The following is a 15,626-nucleotide window of genomic DNA, read 5'->3' as shown; positions in this document are numbered from 1 at the left end:
TTTTATGTTCTCCCCACCTACTTTTAACGACAGTGAAATTATAATATTGATGAGTTCAGTGGTTTGCTGCCGTAGCATTGAAAGGAAAAAATGAAACGAAACGATGGCTGGAGGACCGGCTCCGATTCTCGTCGGCTTTCTACCTCAGGTAGGAGTTTTCTTAACAGTTTTGACACGTTTTTCCAAGTCGGATATGTTGTCTTCGTTGGCGCTGACTCTTTGTTAAACCAGCGCGACCAGAGTTGCCAGGGAGCCCTGTATCGTGTTTAGGCTCACTTGAAATTGATACAATTTTAAATGGAAGCGCGAAAGTTTATCGCCTCTCAGCTGTTGAATGGCTTCACAGATGACTTGGTTGGAAGTCATTGTGGAGAACACGATCGCTATCACTTCATCGGTAAAAGCACGTTCAGCTTTTTAAGATACCTAATTTGGTTGTATAGTAGACACGGATGAAAAGATCACAGGATTAGAGTTTCAAGGTCCAAGCAATGTAGTTTATATGGCAGACTGAGGCTTCAACAGACGCTCACACCATCACCCATGCGGTCATCGTTTTAATAATAATAACCATCATAATAAGAATAATCAGTGAAGACAACACAGTATTAGTTAATTTTAAAATATTTATTAACATAAAAACGTGTCACCATTGCAACAGTCAGTCAGTGAGTGACTCAATTTAGTAGAGACTCTAGCATTACCATGACCGATGTTTTCTGTGGGCAGGCTGATCTGAAACTTTAATCATGTCTTTTCAGTGTCATATAACAATGAATTTTTTTGTCTAATTTAAATTATTTTTTTTATAACGGTAACGCCACTCGTCGTTTTACCCTTAAAGATAACATAACAAATATTTAAACTATGTTGTTATTTATTTATTTATTTTTATCTTGATGGGGAAATTCTTCATCCATTCAGAAAAGTGTTAGCAATGACGTCACATTTGTGTCAATAAAGGTTTTTTTTCCTTCGAATTCGATCGCTTTGAAGTCAGTGCTTTATGACATCAGAATTACGTCATGTACATTCCAAATAGAAGGTTATAAAGGTGGGCAGCAGGGTGTTACTGGAGATTCCAGGTTTATCAACTTGTGTGTCTGAAGTAGTGCAACACTTTCCTCTAGTCTTCTATTGTTTAGCGGCTGTGTCAGAGTTGTTGGTCTTCATTTAGAGAACCCGAGGAGAGTAAATTCCACTTGTGTTTGGAAAATAAGCCTAGCCTATTTAAAACATCTGACTGCAAAAATGTCATCAGGTAGTGAAATTGACACTGAACACTTTCCGATACAGATGCATGATGAGCTCACCAGTAACAGCACCTGTTACAAGGTATTGCGCTTTATCGGAGAGGGAAGTTTTGGCAAGGTTGCTGAGTGTGTCGATTTGAAGACGGCTGAGAAAGTGGCAATGAAGATGGTCACTGGTAGTGCAGATGAACAAACACAATGGGAAGTGGATGTGTTGGAGTTAGTTGGAGCTCGTGACCAAGAGCAAAACAACTTTGTACGATTAATTGAACATTTTGAGTTCAAAGGTGTACATTGCCTGGTCTTAGAGATGTTGGAGGGGAACCTTTTGGATGAGGTTTTTCAGAGGGGCTTGTATTTTAATGAAATTCGCTCAGTGAGCCATCAGCTATTTCAAGCATTGGAAACCCTGAAAGCTGTTGGCATTATTCACTGGATTTGAAACCTGACGATGTAATGTTTGTCAACTTGAACGATCAGCCCTTCAAGGTGAAGGTGATTGATTTTGGTTTAGCTCTTCCAACACGAGCAGTGCACCTTTTGGGAGCATTCAGCCTTATGGATTCAGGTCTCCAGAGTCGTTATTGGGCCTCCCCTTGTCCGAAGCAGCTGATATGTGGGGAGTAGGATGCATCATGGCATTCGTTTACTTTGGCATTCCTATCTTTCCTCAGTATGGTTCGTATTATATGTTGAGAGAGATGGTGCGTATCCTGGGTCAACCAGACGACCACCTGTTAAATGCTGGCAAGTACACCTGGAAGTACTTCAGCAAGGAGTATGAATCCACAGACACAACACAGTGGAGATGGAGATTGAAGTCGCCGCAAGAGTATGAGGAGGCAACAGGTGACATTTATAGTGAACAGCCACCACAGTGGATCCCCTTGGAAAGGAGTTTGGAGTGGGAGGTATTAAAATCCATCCAGCAATGGAAGGATGTTGAGTTGGAAGATGGAATGGCATTTTTAAGCCTCCTAAAACAGTGTCTCCATTGGGATGCTGAAAGAGGATCACCCCCGGGGAAGCCCTAAAACATAGTTTTGTAACAATGGCTCACCTGGTTAGAAACGACAACAGATCCTATATAGATGATGCCGTTAGCCTCATGACTGTTTGCCACCTGGGTCCTTTAAATGTTGAGATAAAGGAAGAGGAGGATGTTTTTCCGGGTTTTTTCAACTTACTCTGGAGGATTAGACCTGACCTTTGCGATGCCTATGTAGAGGGACCTCCAGTGACCACAGACCTTCCTGATGAAGACGACAACAACCCTGCTGCTCTCACCCAAGAGGAGTCTGCTGCTGCTAGCAATTTTGACAATACAGGTACTGATTGTGTGCCAGCTGTCAGCGAAACTAATGACAGTGGAGCCCCAGCTGTTGCTGGCTCAACTGATGGAGCTTTAGCTGTCGTTTCTTTAGCTGCTGCAACCAAAGCTGACCACAGAGGTTCTGATTGTCTGCCAATTGTCAGTAACACCTATGATGATGGTGTTTTAGCTACAGCTGGCTCAAGTGATGGAGCTTCAGGCGCCATTTCTTCAAATGACGGAACTGCTACAGTCACAAAGGAGAAGTGTGCCCTAACTGCCAATAATACCGATGATGGCAGAGTTTCAGCTCCTTATTGCTCAACTGATGGAGCTGCGGCATCCATTTCTTTAAATAATGAAGCCGCAGCTGCCAGTACGCCTAGTGATGTGGAGGGTCCCAAGAAAAAGAAAAAGAATCGGTTTCTTAGGGCCCTCAAATTCTTTCACAAAGGTAAGATCAGACAGAAGATTTCCAGTCAGGAAAATTCAAAAGGACCTTCAACTACCTTGAACCTTCATGGTGGTGGCAGAGACACTGCTGCGCCTACTACAGTAGAGTCGGCTGCTTCTACTGATTATAACAATTCAGGCGCTAATTTTGACAGTTCCACTGATGATGATGGAGCATCAGCTCCTTCATGCTCAACTGGAGCTGCAGCCTCCATTTCTTCAAATGATGAAGCTGCAGCTGCTGTTAGACCTGTTGGTGTCGATGATGTCAAGAAGGAAAAGAAGAATCTCTTTCGTAGGGCCCTCAAATTTTTCCGCAAAAGGCAGACCAGACCAACAACCTCGGACCTTCATAATGGTGTCAGAGACACTGCTGCTCTCGCTCAAGGAGATTCAGCTGCGGTGACCAGCTATGAAAATACGGACGCCTATTTGGTCCGTACGCCCAGGGGAGCTTCAGCTGCTTTGTGCTCAGCTGATGGAGCCACAGCCTCCACTACTTTAAATGACGAAGCTGCAGCTGCCTTGACACCTGTTGATGCGGTAGATGTCAAAAGAAAAAGACAAATGTATTTCAGAGGACCTTCAAAACCTTCCGCAGAGTATTTTAGGTCTCTAAATACTGAAATAACTAATCCATAAGGAAAGCGCGCAAGGGGTGCAGTGATTAGCACTGTTGCCTCACAGCATAAAGGGGTGGCGTTTACTTAGTCTTGAAATTTACGTGCACACAGAACAGCATGCATTGCGTAAAAAGCATCTTCACCAGAGAGCATTTTTGCTCCATGTACACAAATGATGTCTGCAAGCACGGAGCCATGACTCCTCTACGGAGCATCTAGCGGTGATGATAGCCTTGACTGTCATTTGTTTACAGGCTAGTTGACTTTGCCCTGGGAGACAGCAGACCGTGTGCACTGAAGAAATGCTCTCTCGCTTAGATGCTTGTTCGCTCGTGCATACTGTTCCTTGTGCACACTGGTTTTGGGACTAATCAAACGCCATAGTTTTAGACCTTTTTTGTAAATGGAGTTTGCATGTTCTCCTTGTGTTATTTTGGGTTTTCTCCGGGTGCTCCGGTTTCCTCCCAGTCTCAAGACATGCCTTCTTTTTTTAAAAAAAAAAACTATTTTTTGTGCGCGCCGGTTTTTAAGACCAATTTCATGACACAGTTTTAGACCTTTTTTTGTGAATGGAGTTTGCATGTTCTCCTTGTGCCATTTTGGGTTTTCTCCGGGTGCTCCGGTTTCCTCCCAGTCTCAAGACATGCCTTCTTTTTTTAAAAAAAAAAACTATTTTTTGTGCGCGCCGGTTTTTAAGACCAATTTCACGACACAGTTTTAGACCTTTTTTTGTGAATGGAGTTTGCATGTTCTCCTTGTGCCATTTTGGGTTTTCTCCGGGTGCTCCGGTTTCCTCCCATTCTAAAGACATGCGTATTTGGTTGATGAGTAGAAAATAAAATTAAAAATACTTAAATAAATCTAGGTTTGAATCTATGTAAGAGCCTTGTAAAACACTAATCTGGACTTGATGTGACCTTTATGTTTCCTTTATTAAGCAATATGATAACTGTGTGCAACTTTGTTGCTATAAATATTGTTATAATTACAGATTTAAATTTAAGTTATATTTTTCAGCACCTTTTCTTATCCTTTTTAATTGTTCTATTTCTGTTTGTTTTCTTTTTTTCACACTAATTTTCAGGCAATTTTCTTGTACTTTTATTAATTATGCAATTTTTTGGGTCATTTCTTCTTTCATTGTTTATTGCCTGCTTCCCATGTTTTTGAAATTATTGCAGTACTTAAGAGTATTAGACTTATCAGAAATACTAGAATTCTTTTTCTTTTTTCTCCACACTAATTTTCAGGTAGTTTTTCTTGTACTTTTTTTTTTTTTTACTAATTTTGCTAATTTTTTGGTAATTTATTCTTTTATTTATTATTGCTTTCACATTTTTTTTTTTTTAAATTATAGCGGGGTTATAGCTATAATTATCATAATTACAGATGTATATTTATTTTAGTTATATTTTAAGCACCTTTTCCAGGTCATTTGCTTTATTTTTAACTCTTCCTTTTTTTCTCTTTTTTTCTTTTTTCCTCATCAGTTATTTTCAGGTAATTTTCTTCTGCTTTTTACTTAAACTGTGCTAATTTGGGGGTAATTTCTTCTTTTATTGCTGATTGCCTTCTTCCCATTTTTAAATCATTTCCATAATTATCATAATTATATACTTATGTGCAGAATACTGTCATTTTACTTGGTATATCAAATGTGGAAAATGATTGCAGAAATATGGGCCTTTATTGGCAACTTAACCCTTTTAAACCTCACATCTCATAGATGCAAGGCTATCCAAAAACAGTGCACACGAGGAAAGGACTTAGCACACTTTTACTCCATGCCATACAATTTTATTTAAATCTTAAATACCCTTGTGTGGCATATGAGTGTGCAGACGTTACATTTTTACCTCAAGAAGGTTATGAGGAAAAAAAGAAGAAATGACCCAAAAATTAGCAAGAAATTAGTGATGAGTACAAGAAAATCCCCTAAAAATTAGTTTAAAGAAACAAAAAGACTAAAGCAGAGTAAAGAAAGCAAATACACTAGGAAATGATGTTTAAAAGTGCCCAAAAAAGATCATTTTGTAACTTAATTTAGAATTGATGTTTCATTTGATTTCATTAATTTAAAACATATTAAAACAACGACTTTACATTTCAAGAAAAAGAGACGTGCCAGGGAAACCCAGAAAACCCTCAAGGGCTTGACAATTGAGTCAGTGCATACGGTCTCTTAACATTGACAAGGAAAAACAATTATAAAATTGTTTAAAAATATATACATACATATAGGCTGTGATAAAAAATATTATTAAGAAAGGACAGGAAGACTAGGGCAGATAAAATTATATAAAGAAAAAGAAGAAGAGATTAAAAAAACATCATTTTGGGCAATTGTTGGAGGATATTTTTCACAGATTTTTTAAAATGATGAAGGAAAAAGTCTAACCAGGTGATGAGGAAATGAATTCCATATCTTGGAACCTCCATATGTGATACTACTGTCAATTGCTGTTATGAAAGAAGGATAGAAGTGTTTTATTTAAAGATTAATATATTTATAAAGATAATGATGAATATTTAGTAAGCCAAGTTTTTTGAAACCGAGGTAAAGCATGACTTCTTGGACCTGAGGAGGCAATGATTCTCACCGCTTGTTTTTTCAACTGGAAAAAAGGTTGCAGTTTAGTCTATTGAGTACTGGCCCAGGTTGAAAATGATAATTATACCTATAGTATTTTCCTTGTTCTTTTCCTGAGACATTTTTCCCTCGCTTTTGTAAAATGATTTTGTTAATCTTCTAATTTCTTGCAAATTGTGGGACATTTCTTGCTGAGCTGCTCATCGTCTTTTTCCATGTTTTTGGCATAAATTTCAGCAAGTTGCTCAGAGCTCACTGTTTGAAATAATTGTGAAAGGCGTCTAAAAGGAGCACAAGAAAGTGATGTCACTCCACCAAAAGACAAGCCAAAGGTCTTCTGTCACAAATTTCAAGATTCCATCATCAGGTTTCTCAGCCTTTAGAAAACTCCTTTAAGAGTCACGAAAGACTTAATGCAGCTGTTCACAGGCTGAGAAGCACTTTTAAATTTTTAAAATCCAAAGAACGACCCTTCTATCGCTAGCTGAAACCCCACAGGAAACTGAGGTACAATCTTATCAGATGATATGGTGACCTTGATAGCAAATAGTTGTGAAATGTACGTCATGTTTCTTTTTGAGTTGTTTGAGTATGTCGAAGAGGTTGAGTTGGCAATCCCAAGTTTTGAAGACCACCAGGAAGCCTGTGGCAGTGACTGTGTGTTGGACCTGACAGAGACCTGAACAGAGTCAGCCCTGGAGACTGTGCTGTCAGATTCATCAGAGCTGGTGCAACAATGCTTTTACCACCAGGGTAATGAAAAAAAAAATCCTTGCAACTTATTTGAGCAGTGATAAAGTTTTGTGACTCCTCTCTGTAGGAGCTCAGATTGTGGGCATCAACGGCCACTATGACTCAGAGTCCTGTGTGAGGACTGCGAAGATGATGAAGAAAGCAGTGGAGGGAGCCGGGCTGAAGGCTCACTACATGACCCAGTCGGCTTACCACACTCCTGACTGTGGCAACGGCCATAACATCAATGAACTGAGTTCCCTTTCTGTAAGTATTCACCAGTGATACTCGTCACTGGCCCATGCGTTCAATCTGGCCCCTGAAAGGGAGCAAGGTGGCCCCCAAACCATTTTTTAAATTCACAATAATAAGAAAGCTATTCACACTGGGAATTGTTTTGCCACGGTGACCTGATGCAGCAGAAGGAGCCCACCTCCCAGACACAGCTGAGGGTTCTCTTTGACAAGGCCGACAAATGCCACTGAGCTCCCCTCTGAGGTTTGATAAGAAGCCAAGAGATGGCGTCACCACACAGTCCATTAAGTTTACATACCGAAAATGTTGAACTGCTAAAGTTCTTTCTGTCTTTTTAGGACCATTTTACTGTATGTGCAAAACAGATGTCCTGTGCTGCCACTTTAAATCAGCTTTCTAGCCTTAACAGCCAGTGTGACTGTTAAAAGATCACAACCATGGGACCTCTGAAATTAATGTGGCTGCAAAAACTGCAGCTGTAAATGCACATGAAGTAATGCTTTAACACTCTAAAAGTGCCTGAAGTTGTCTTAGTATCTTAGTAAAGAATTGAATTTTGTGTAGAAGTAAACTTCTAATTAGCAGCATGTTTTTTTGTCATTTGATAAGAAGGTAGATGTATTAGTCATTTTTTAACAAACAATATTACATTTTTCCTTGATCCTGCTACATCTTTGAGGTTGAAGGATTAGCTGATTAAAATCAGCAACTGCTATTAAGATTCCATCCGGTTGCTTGGGCAAGTTGCTGCTGATGGCATTGTTCAATTCTTGCAGTGCATTTTTTGAATTTGCTTCAGAGTCTTGGGTACTTATGATTTCCAACAAGGTCTGCCCATCCAGTGCAATAGCTTGAACTGCGAAGATGTGCAGAGCAGTCCCCGATCCCCCGTCGCTGAGTGATCCCCAATCACATCTAATCCACTTTACTCTCTTGCAACCAGGCATTAGCCAGAAAAAGGCTTGGTAGAAGTCAGTCTTCCCCTGATGCTGGCTCTCCGCCCTCTCTTCATCCCGCACTTTCGGTTTTGTTTCTCCCCTCTTGACTGAATGGCCGCTTGGCGTGTGCCGTTGGTGGGGACCCTTTCGCAGTATGCTGCATTCAGTCCAAACCTCACAAGAGCTTCTCTATTGTAGAAAAGTCAAGCTTTAGCAGAAGGGGACATGGTGCAAAGAAATTATCAAGGATTTGAGGAGCTACAGGCTGCTGAGCCTACATGTGCTGCCATCGTCGTCTGGGTTTCTTCTTTGAATTAACTGGATGGAAAACAAAGTTTTAAACTTAACCCGTTGCTTGTGCTTGCTCTAAAATGGCTGCGAGTGAGTATCTGGGCATTTGCTGAAAAATATTGGCTGACGGACATAAAAGTGATAATGTTGATAAAATTGTAGATAAAGATACACTTTTTGCAAATTAATTTGGAATAAGGGAAACATTTTACAATTTTGCTGAAATAGAAAAATACCAAACAAAACGTTTGAATGCAACAAGAGCTGTTGCTGCCTTCACCTGTTCCTCTGCAACACTGTATTTACAAGTTACAAGCACATGAATGGCCCTCCAAAACTGTAATTAGGAGTTGGAAATTTCAATGATACCGATGAACTATGTTGTGACGTTTCAGGCCAGCAAAAATGGCGAAAAGCAAGATAATAGAACTGCTTTAATCAAGCTATTTGACCACATTTTAGTGAATTTATCCATTTGTAAATTAAGTGAGAGAGTGATTTTTTTCCTTTAATGTCCTTGACCATGCACATTCTTCTACTGTGCGAAGGTTGGGATGCAACCAATGTCTAGTGATGTTTTTCTTAGCTGTGGTTATCATTATTTTAGGAATTGGGAGTTTTTAAATTACCTTACAACCTGTTCATCCATTGATGATGAAAAGTAATTCATGAGCAACATGTAAAAAGTTACATACAGTACTTTTAATATTTGGTTTGTAGGTGCATGTAGGAGCAGTCCTGTCAGTCCTGAAGGTCAAAGTGATGTACATACATTGGTTCATTTTAACAAACGTCTTCAGTCATTTACTTTACTTACATTTTCCACGGTAACGCAGCGCTCCTGTCTTGTTCTCTGGATTGTGAGAAGAGAGACCTAAGTAGTACTGCTGCTGCCAACTAGTGGATAAAACACATACTAACAGATATTGGAGACAATCTGATATTAGGAGATACTACATTATATTGTTAGCTTTTTAATTAATTGTGGTTTTATGATCCTTAAACAAGGTCATCCAGGCACTCCAAAAATGTAGAGAATGACTATATTAGCCCTTATTGGCTTGATTTTTTTTCAAAAAGAGGGCAAAAAAATTACCCCAAAATTAGCAAGACAAAATAAAACAAAAAGAACAGAAAATTGCCTGAAAACCAGTGAAAAAATTCCCCAAAACAGAAAAAAGTAGGAAAATAAAAATAAACTAAAAACAAACAAGGAAATGACCTTCCCCCCCCCCCAAAAAAAGGAAAAAGAACATAAAAAACATTTTTTTTTAAATCAAGTGTTAACTCCTTTTTGGTTCTTAAATTTTACATGGTGAGAAAGACACATATGTTTCTATTCCCAGTCCTCCTCCAGCAGGACTGCCAGGACGCACTGACCCAACTAAACAAACGCAAAACTGAAGCAATGGGGACACAATTTTTAAAATATTTTAGGTTAGCTTTTGGTGCAGTTCTATGGTGGTTTTATACAATTTAGAAGTCTCTCTTTCCTCACTTGCATTTGATCAGCAAATCCTGGAAGCTATTGAAGAAAAATGCCGATTTTTACAAACAAATATTCATATAAAATATGAGGAGTATAAAAATGCAGTGAAAAGAGGTGTGTCCTGACCAGCAAGTGTAGTAATATCATCCAACACTGATTTTGACTCTGTGGGACACATGGCCTGGAAGCTATTGATCAGAAATGCAGATTTTCCGATAAAAATATTGATTTGAAATATGAAGAGTATTAAATGCAATAAACTGACCTGGAAGGTATAGAAGAAAACTGACAATTTTATAAAATATGAGGAGTATTAAAATGCAATAAAAAGAGGTGTGTCTTAACCAGTCAGTGTAGTAATATGATTCAGCCCTGATTTTGACTTTGTGAGTCACATGCCCTGGAAGCTATTGAAGAAAAATGCAGATTTTTCCCAAAAAATATTCATATAAAATATGAGGAGTATTAAAATGCAATAAAAAGAGGTGTGTCTTGACCAGCCAGTGTAGTAATATGATCCAACACTGACTTTGAGTCATTAGGTCACATGACCTGGAAGCTGTCAAAATATTGAAAATAACATTGACCTTGTGTCAAAGTAATTTGTTGATGGTCCCTAAATGAAAACCCTGTGTTGCGGAGGAGAGCTCGCGCCCTGTACTGCCAACAGCAGTTTAAAGCGACGCTGCTGGATCGGGAGCCAGTGTATCCAACCTAAAACTAACTTCACCGCGGAGACGCACACTCATGTACCTGCACTTTATTTTAATTATTTGCCATGGGATCTAAAGTTAGCTTAGTTATTAAAAAAAAAAAAAACAACCTGCGATGAACTTTGTAACGTGTTGTTAGATACCGCCCCTACCGACGACACGTGACTCTAACAACTGCAAGGAAGTGATACTATCACCCTAAACTGCAACAACAACAACAACGCTAAGCTTAACGGTACAGTCTGAAGGTAAGAGTATTTTAGAAGCTTTTACAGATGACTCGACTCAAGTAGGATAAGTGAATTTAGGGGTGCAATAAACTATTGTGGGACATGCTGCCTTGATGTGATGTAGATTTCAGTTTTGTTTTCATATGTTATTTATCTGCCTGCAGCTCGTAAAATAGAAGTGCAACATTAGTCATGTTGCACTTCTTCCTTCTTAAATTTTTTTCATCAAATACATGGACAACTAACTCAAATCTAAAGTTAAGTAGGCCTACTGCTCATACACATCAATGAACGTAGACTACTAAATAACAAGGGAAAGTTCATTTAAATATGCCCATGTAGAACATTTTTTAGATGCATTTATAAAACATGAGGCATTAAGATAACAAATATGACTTTGCCTTCCCGAACTTCAATGGGAATCATCTTTTGCTACTCTATGAAGTATTTAAACATTAGCTAATGGCTTTATAGATATAGTAGCCTGTGCCTTCAGTGGCTCATTAAAAAGTGATATAAAGTCATGCAATGTCTTGTATTTTACAGGCAATATGAATTTGGAGGAATACTTTAAAAGAATTGGTTTCCATGGCTCATATGATAAACTGGACCTTGCAACACTGAAGTTGATCCACAAACAGCACATCATGTCAATTCCATTTGAAAACCTCAGCATCCACTGTGGAGAGAGGATCATCCTGGACCTTGAGGTCATTTTCAATAAGATAGTTAGGAGCCACTACTGTGGCTGGTGCCTTGAGAACAACTCCCTGTTTGGCTGGGTGCTGAGAGAAATGGGTTACGACACTACGACACTGGGCGCCAGGGTTTTCTCCAGCACTAGTAACGATTTCTTACCCACCGAAACTCATCTGATCAACAAGGTCGGCATTGATGGAAAGGCTTATATAACAGATGTAAGCTTTGGGGTGTCTTCCCAAATATGGGAGCCCCTGGAGCTCGTCTCTGGAAAGGACCAACCTCAGGCAGCAGGTGTCTTTGGCCTTATAGACAGGGGGGACATCTGGGTGCTGGAGAAAACTGGAAGAAAGCAGGTGGTACTCAATCCAGATTTTGCAAAATCAAGTCTGGTGAGCACGAAGGAAACAAAGCAGATCTACGGCTTCACCTTGGTGCCTCGGGAGGTCGACCATTTCTTTGAAACAAACCACACACTCCAGACAGATCCTACTTCACTGTTCACCAATAAGTCCATCTGCTCTTTGCAAACTCCAGCAGGATTCAGAGCTCTTGTGGGCTGGACCTACAGTGAGGTCACCTACAAACTCGAGGAAGGTGTTGATGTCTTAGACATGAGAGACATAACAGATGATGAGATAGAGCAAATTCTGAGGGAAAAGTTTGACACAAAGCTGCAGAACAAACTGCAGCCTGCAAACAACAAAGCATGCTACACAATCTAAAAAATTGGACATATTCGGTTTTCTAATTGACCTGAAATGACGTCACAGCCTGTTTTCATTTAATGATGATCAACCAGTAAAAAATGATGAAACTGCTTTTTACATTTATTTTTAAAAATGGAAACCATGCAATTGTATTGCAGCTGAGAAAAGTAGAATGGACAACATGTTTTGATTTATGTGTAAGAGCAAAATATCCTGATCAATGCAAAAAGCAAATATGCTGTTCTTAAGTATCGCTAACCAAAGAAAAGTTATTTTCAATCCTAGAAAATCTACACTGTGTTTTGCCATTATTTTATGCTTTTGTACCCTTCCTATACCAATATAATCTGCTAAGATTCAAATGGTAGTTTATCCAGTTATAGGTAATGATAATGTCAACTGTTATGCCAAGATATTCCAGATTCTCATCTTTACTGTGCACTTAAAGTTTATGCTCATCAGGTTTTGTATATTTTTCTTCTGAATTATGGCTGAGCCTGTAATTTTATAAGTGAGTTGGAGTAGAAAGAGAACACTTTGATGATCCTCTCAAAGAGAAGGAGTAGACTGTTGAAAGAAATTGGTTTGTTTACATAATCAATGCCCACTGCGTTCATTTGACTCACAGTATACTTGTACAACCTATGTATGTTCATTTTAATCGTCAGATAATATAAAGCAGAGATTATCAGAAAGTAAGTTAACAAAGAAAGTAAGAAGATCATCTTGATCTGTGCATACCAGATGTAAGAGTAAAAACAGGTAAAAAGTTAAAACCAAGCCAAGCAAAGGTACAGGTCGGTAAGAGTTTCAGTTATATAATGTAATTTCCTTGTGTTGATATATCCGGGTTACACTGTTAAGTACTGTAATGGCACAACGTCCAGTTATTAAATTCATAACCAATCAAACACTCTCTGTGACTTCCATGTTTTAATTATTGGCCAATTAGGAACATCCCAACTCATTGGGAGGATTGCAGCTTGACATGCAGTGTTTGCATCATGAATCCACGCTCTTCATATTTACAGATGTGTTTTAGGCTCGTCTGCCAATCTGAAAAATATAACCCTTTGTTCTTAAAAAATAGTTTCGTACTTAGGTGTCTCTGTTCGACTTTTACAAAACTATTTCTTAAAAGTGAGCCACAAAAGTACTGTGTGAATAATAAGTTGTCTGTGTTGTTATTGTTGTAGGAATATTATCATGTCACAGAGGTACTTAACTCTGTCTTAAGCAAAGACTGAACACAGTCACACAGGAAACTGGCTCCCTTGTTCTTGGCGGTGAACAGAGAGGAGTGACTGGAATGAGCAGGCCAGGTTTATCAACCCCCTGACAGGCCAGGCTGGTTTACCGTGTAACCAAAGCAGCTAACTGCCTGGTGGCCCCAGACCCCCGCGGGCCTCAACAGCCCAAGGATTCCCAGGATTCAGAGCTCTTATTGGCTGGACCTACAGTGAGGTCACTTACAAACCCGAGGAAGGTGTCGATGTCTTCGACATGAGAAACATAACAGGTGATGAGATAGAGCAAATTCTGAGGGAAAAGTTTGATGAAAAGCTGCAGAACAAACCCCAGCCTGCAAACAACAAAGCAATCTTCTTCATCAACCTTTGTTGATTTTATGATAGATCAGAGAGGAGTAAATATATATTTTTTCCTTTTCAACATGCAAATGATAAAGTGAGTCTTCAACTTGTACCTTATTACTACAAACAATAAATATTCTGAGACAATAGACTGCATTGTGAGTTTGGATAGGCCTAATTATTTATTTTGTTTAAAAATCATGTTCATATTTTTTAGATATATAATTGCCAGAATGGGGGTAAAAACTCATTCATCCTATTCAGAGTTGTCAAGGAGCCTATCCCAGATCACACTGAGCAAGAGGTGGGGTACGAGTACAGCCTGGACAGGATGCCCCCTTATCCAAGTGCTGAAACACTGAGTCAAATAAGCATTCGGACAACTGGGCTTGGTCATTGGCCCCTCGAAGCACCCTTTTGCGAAAGTATGACAAGACCTGAGTGACGGCCTTTGGTGTCTGGTCAACTACGGTGGTATAAAAAATGGGAAAATCTGCAAAGGTTTGGCAGCAGATGACAGAGAAGTGTCAAACACCCTCTTTCAAAAGTCAATTAAGTTTTCCTTTTCATAAGAATATAGACGTGTGTGCTGGTGGCAAACTATGCTAGAGACGTATTACATTTGTAACAATCTCACTTATTTTAAGCAAAACCATGTTTATTTAAAACATAACCACTAGCTGTTGTTGCCTAAACCTTAAAGAAAGGTTCCTCATTCAGAGCTCTTATTGGCTGGACCTACAGTGAGGTCACCTACAAACCCGAGGAAGGTGTTGATGTCTTAGACATGAGAGACATAACAGATGATGAGATAGAGCAAATTCTGAGGGAAAAGTTTGATGTAAAGCTGCAGAACAAACTGCAGCCTGTAAGCAACAAATCCTGGTACACACTGTGAGGTAATGTTTTTTATTGGAGAATTTAAATGAATCCTTGTCCAATCATAAAAACAAACTCACTCTTCATACTTGAAAGACCATAAATTCATGTGGTTTGATCTTATAAATAAAATTATACTCAACAGATTCAGACTGAATACATACTGAATGACTATATCCATGTCAAAAACCAATAATTCATGCAAATGTCAAACACACAGAACTGTCAAGTGCATTTAAAATCTACATTAAAAAAAATGTATGTTGTCATGGGCAGATTGTGAGACTCTTGCCATCACAGATATGCAAAAAGCCCCAATCCTACACAGAGGCAGGACACACAGACTTTGTGGTATTTTTTTTCTCTTTTGGTTTTGCATGTCTTTTTAGTCATTATGCATCTCTTTCTAGTTTTGGGTCTCTGTGGTAATTTTGTGTGCGGTATTTTTTTGTCTCCTTATGGTAATTTAGTAAATAATTGTATGTATACGTATAATTGTATATATTTATTACATTAGAACTTTATTACCATTTTTTCTGTCTTTGTTTTGTGTCTCTGTAGTTGTTTAGCCCCTCTGTGTTATTATTTTCTGTTTCTTTGCAGCTCTTTTGCATCACTTTTGTTGTCTTTATGTGTTTTATTGTGGTCATTTTGAGTCTCTTCAGACTCCAAATCAGAAATACTTCATTGATTCTTGGGGTCAAATTGTGGTTCCCTGTTGTCCCTCTTGTTTAAAGCTAAGAGGATGATAGAAGAAGAGATAAGAAGCATAAGAACAAAGTATGTACAAATATAAAAATAAAATATGTATGATGCGCTCAAATAGTATCACAAGTATGTGCATTTTTTAAAAACAAAATACGTATA

General features: G+C 38.8%; 1 protein-coding gene across 3 annotated transcripts; it reads left to right on the top strand.

Moving 5' to 3' along the window:
- The first annotated feature begins 16 nt into the window (after positions 1-16).
- Positions 17-13,199, top strand: LOC121939460 (arylamine N-acetyltransferase, pineal gland isozyme NAT-10-like). Of its 3 annotated transcripts, XM_088080487.1 has the most exons (3): positions 17-148; positions 7,052-7,230; positions 11,426-13,199. In XM_088080487.1, the coding sequence occupies exon 3, from the start codon at positions 11,431-11,433 to the stop codon at positions 12,301-12,303; it is 873 nt and encodes a 290-aa protein (XP_087936613.1). In that variant the 5' UTR covers positions 17-148; positions 7,052-7,230; positions 11,426-11,430; the 3' UTR covers positions 12,304-13,199. The 3 variants fall into 3 exon arrangements, with proteins under 3 accessions (XP_087936613.1, XP_087936603.1, XP_042338414.2); XM_088080477.1 differs by lacking the exon at positions 7,052-7,230 and having other exon boundaries at positions 23-148; XM_042482480.2 differs by lacking the exons at positions 17-148; positions 7,052-7,230 and adding an exon at positions 10,467-10,897.
- The last annotated feature ends 2,427 nt before the right edge of the window (positions 13,200-15,626 follow it).

The sequence above is a fragment of the Plectropomus leopardus genome, chromosome 1 (assembly GCF_026936395.1).
Source record: "Plectropomus leopardus strain MGB_pleo_1.0 chromosome 1, ASM2693639v1, whole genome shotgun sequence".
Lineage (NCBI taxonomy): Eukaryota > Metazoa > Chordata > Actinopteri > Perciformes > Serranidae > Plectropomus > Plectropomus leopardus.
This window is presented reverse-complemented; position numbering and strand designations above follow the sequence as displayed.

Excerpts from the sequence above, each read along its gene's own strand:
- LOC121939460 (XM_088080477.1), top strand. The coding sequence starts at position 91 with ATGAAACGAAACGATGGCTGGAGGACCGGCTCCGATTCTCGTCGGCTT. Across the intron at positions 149-11,425 it reads TCGTCGGCTTTCTACCTCAG|GCAATATGAATTTGGAGGAA; the intron begins GTAGGAGTTTTC and ends TGTATTTTACAG.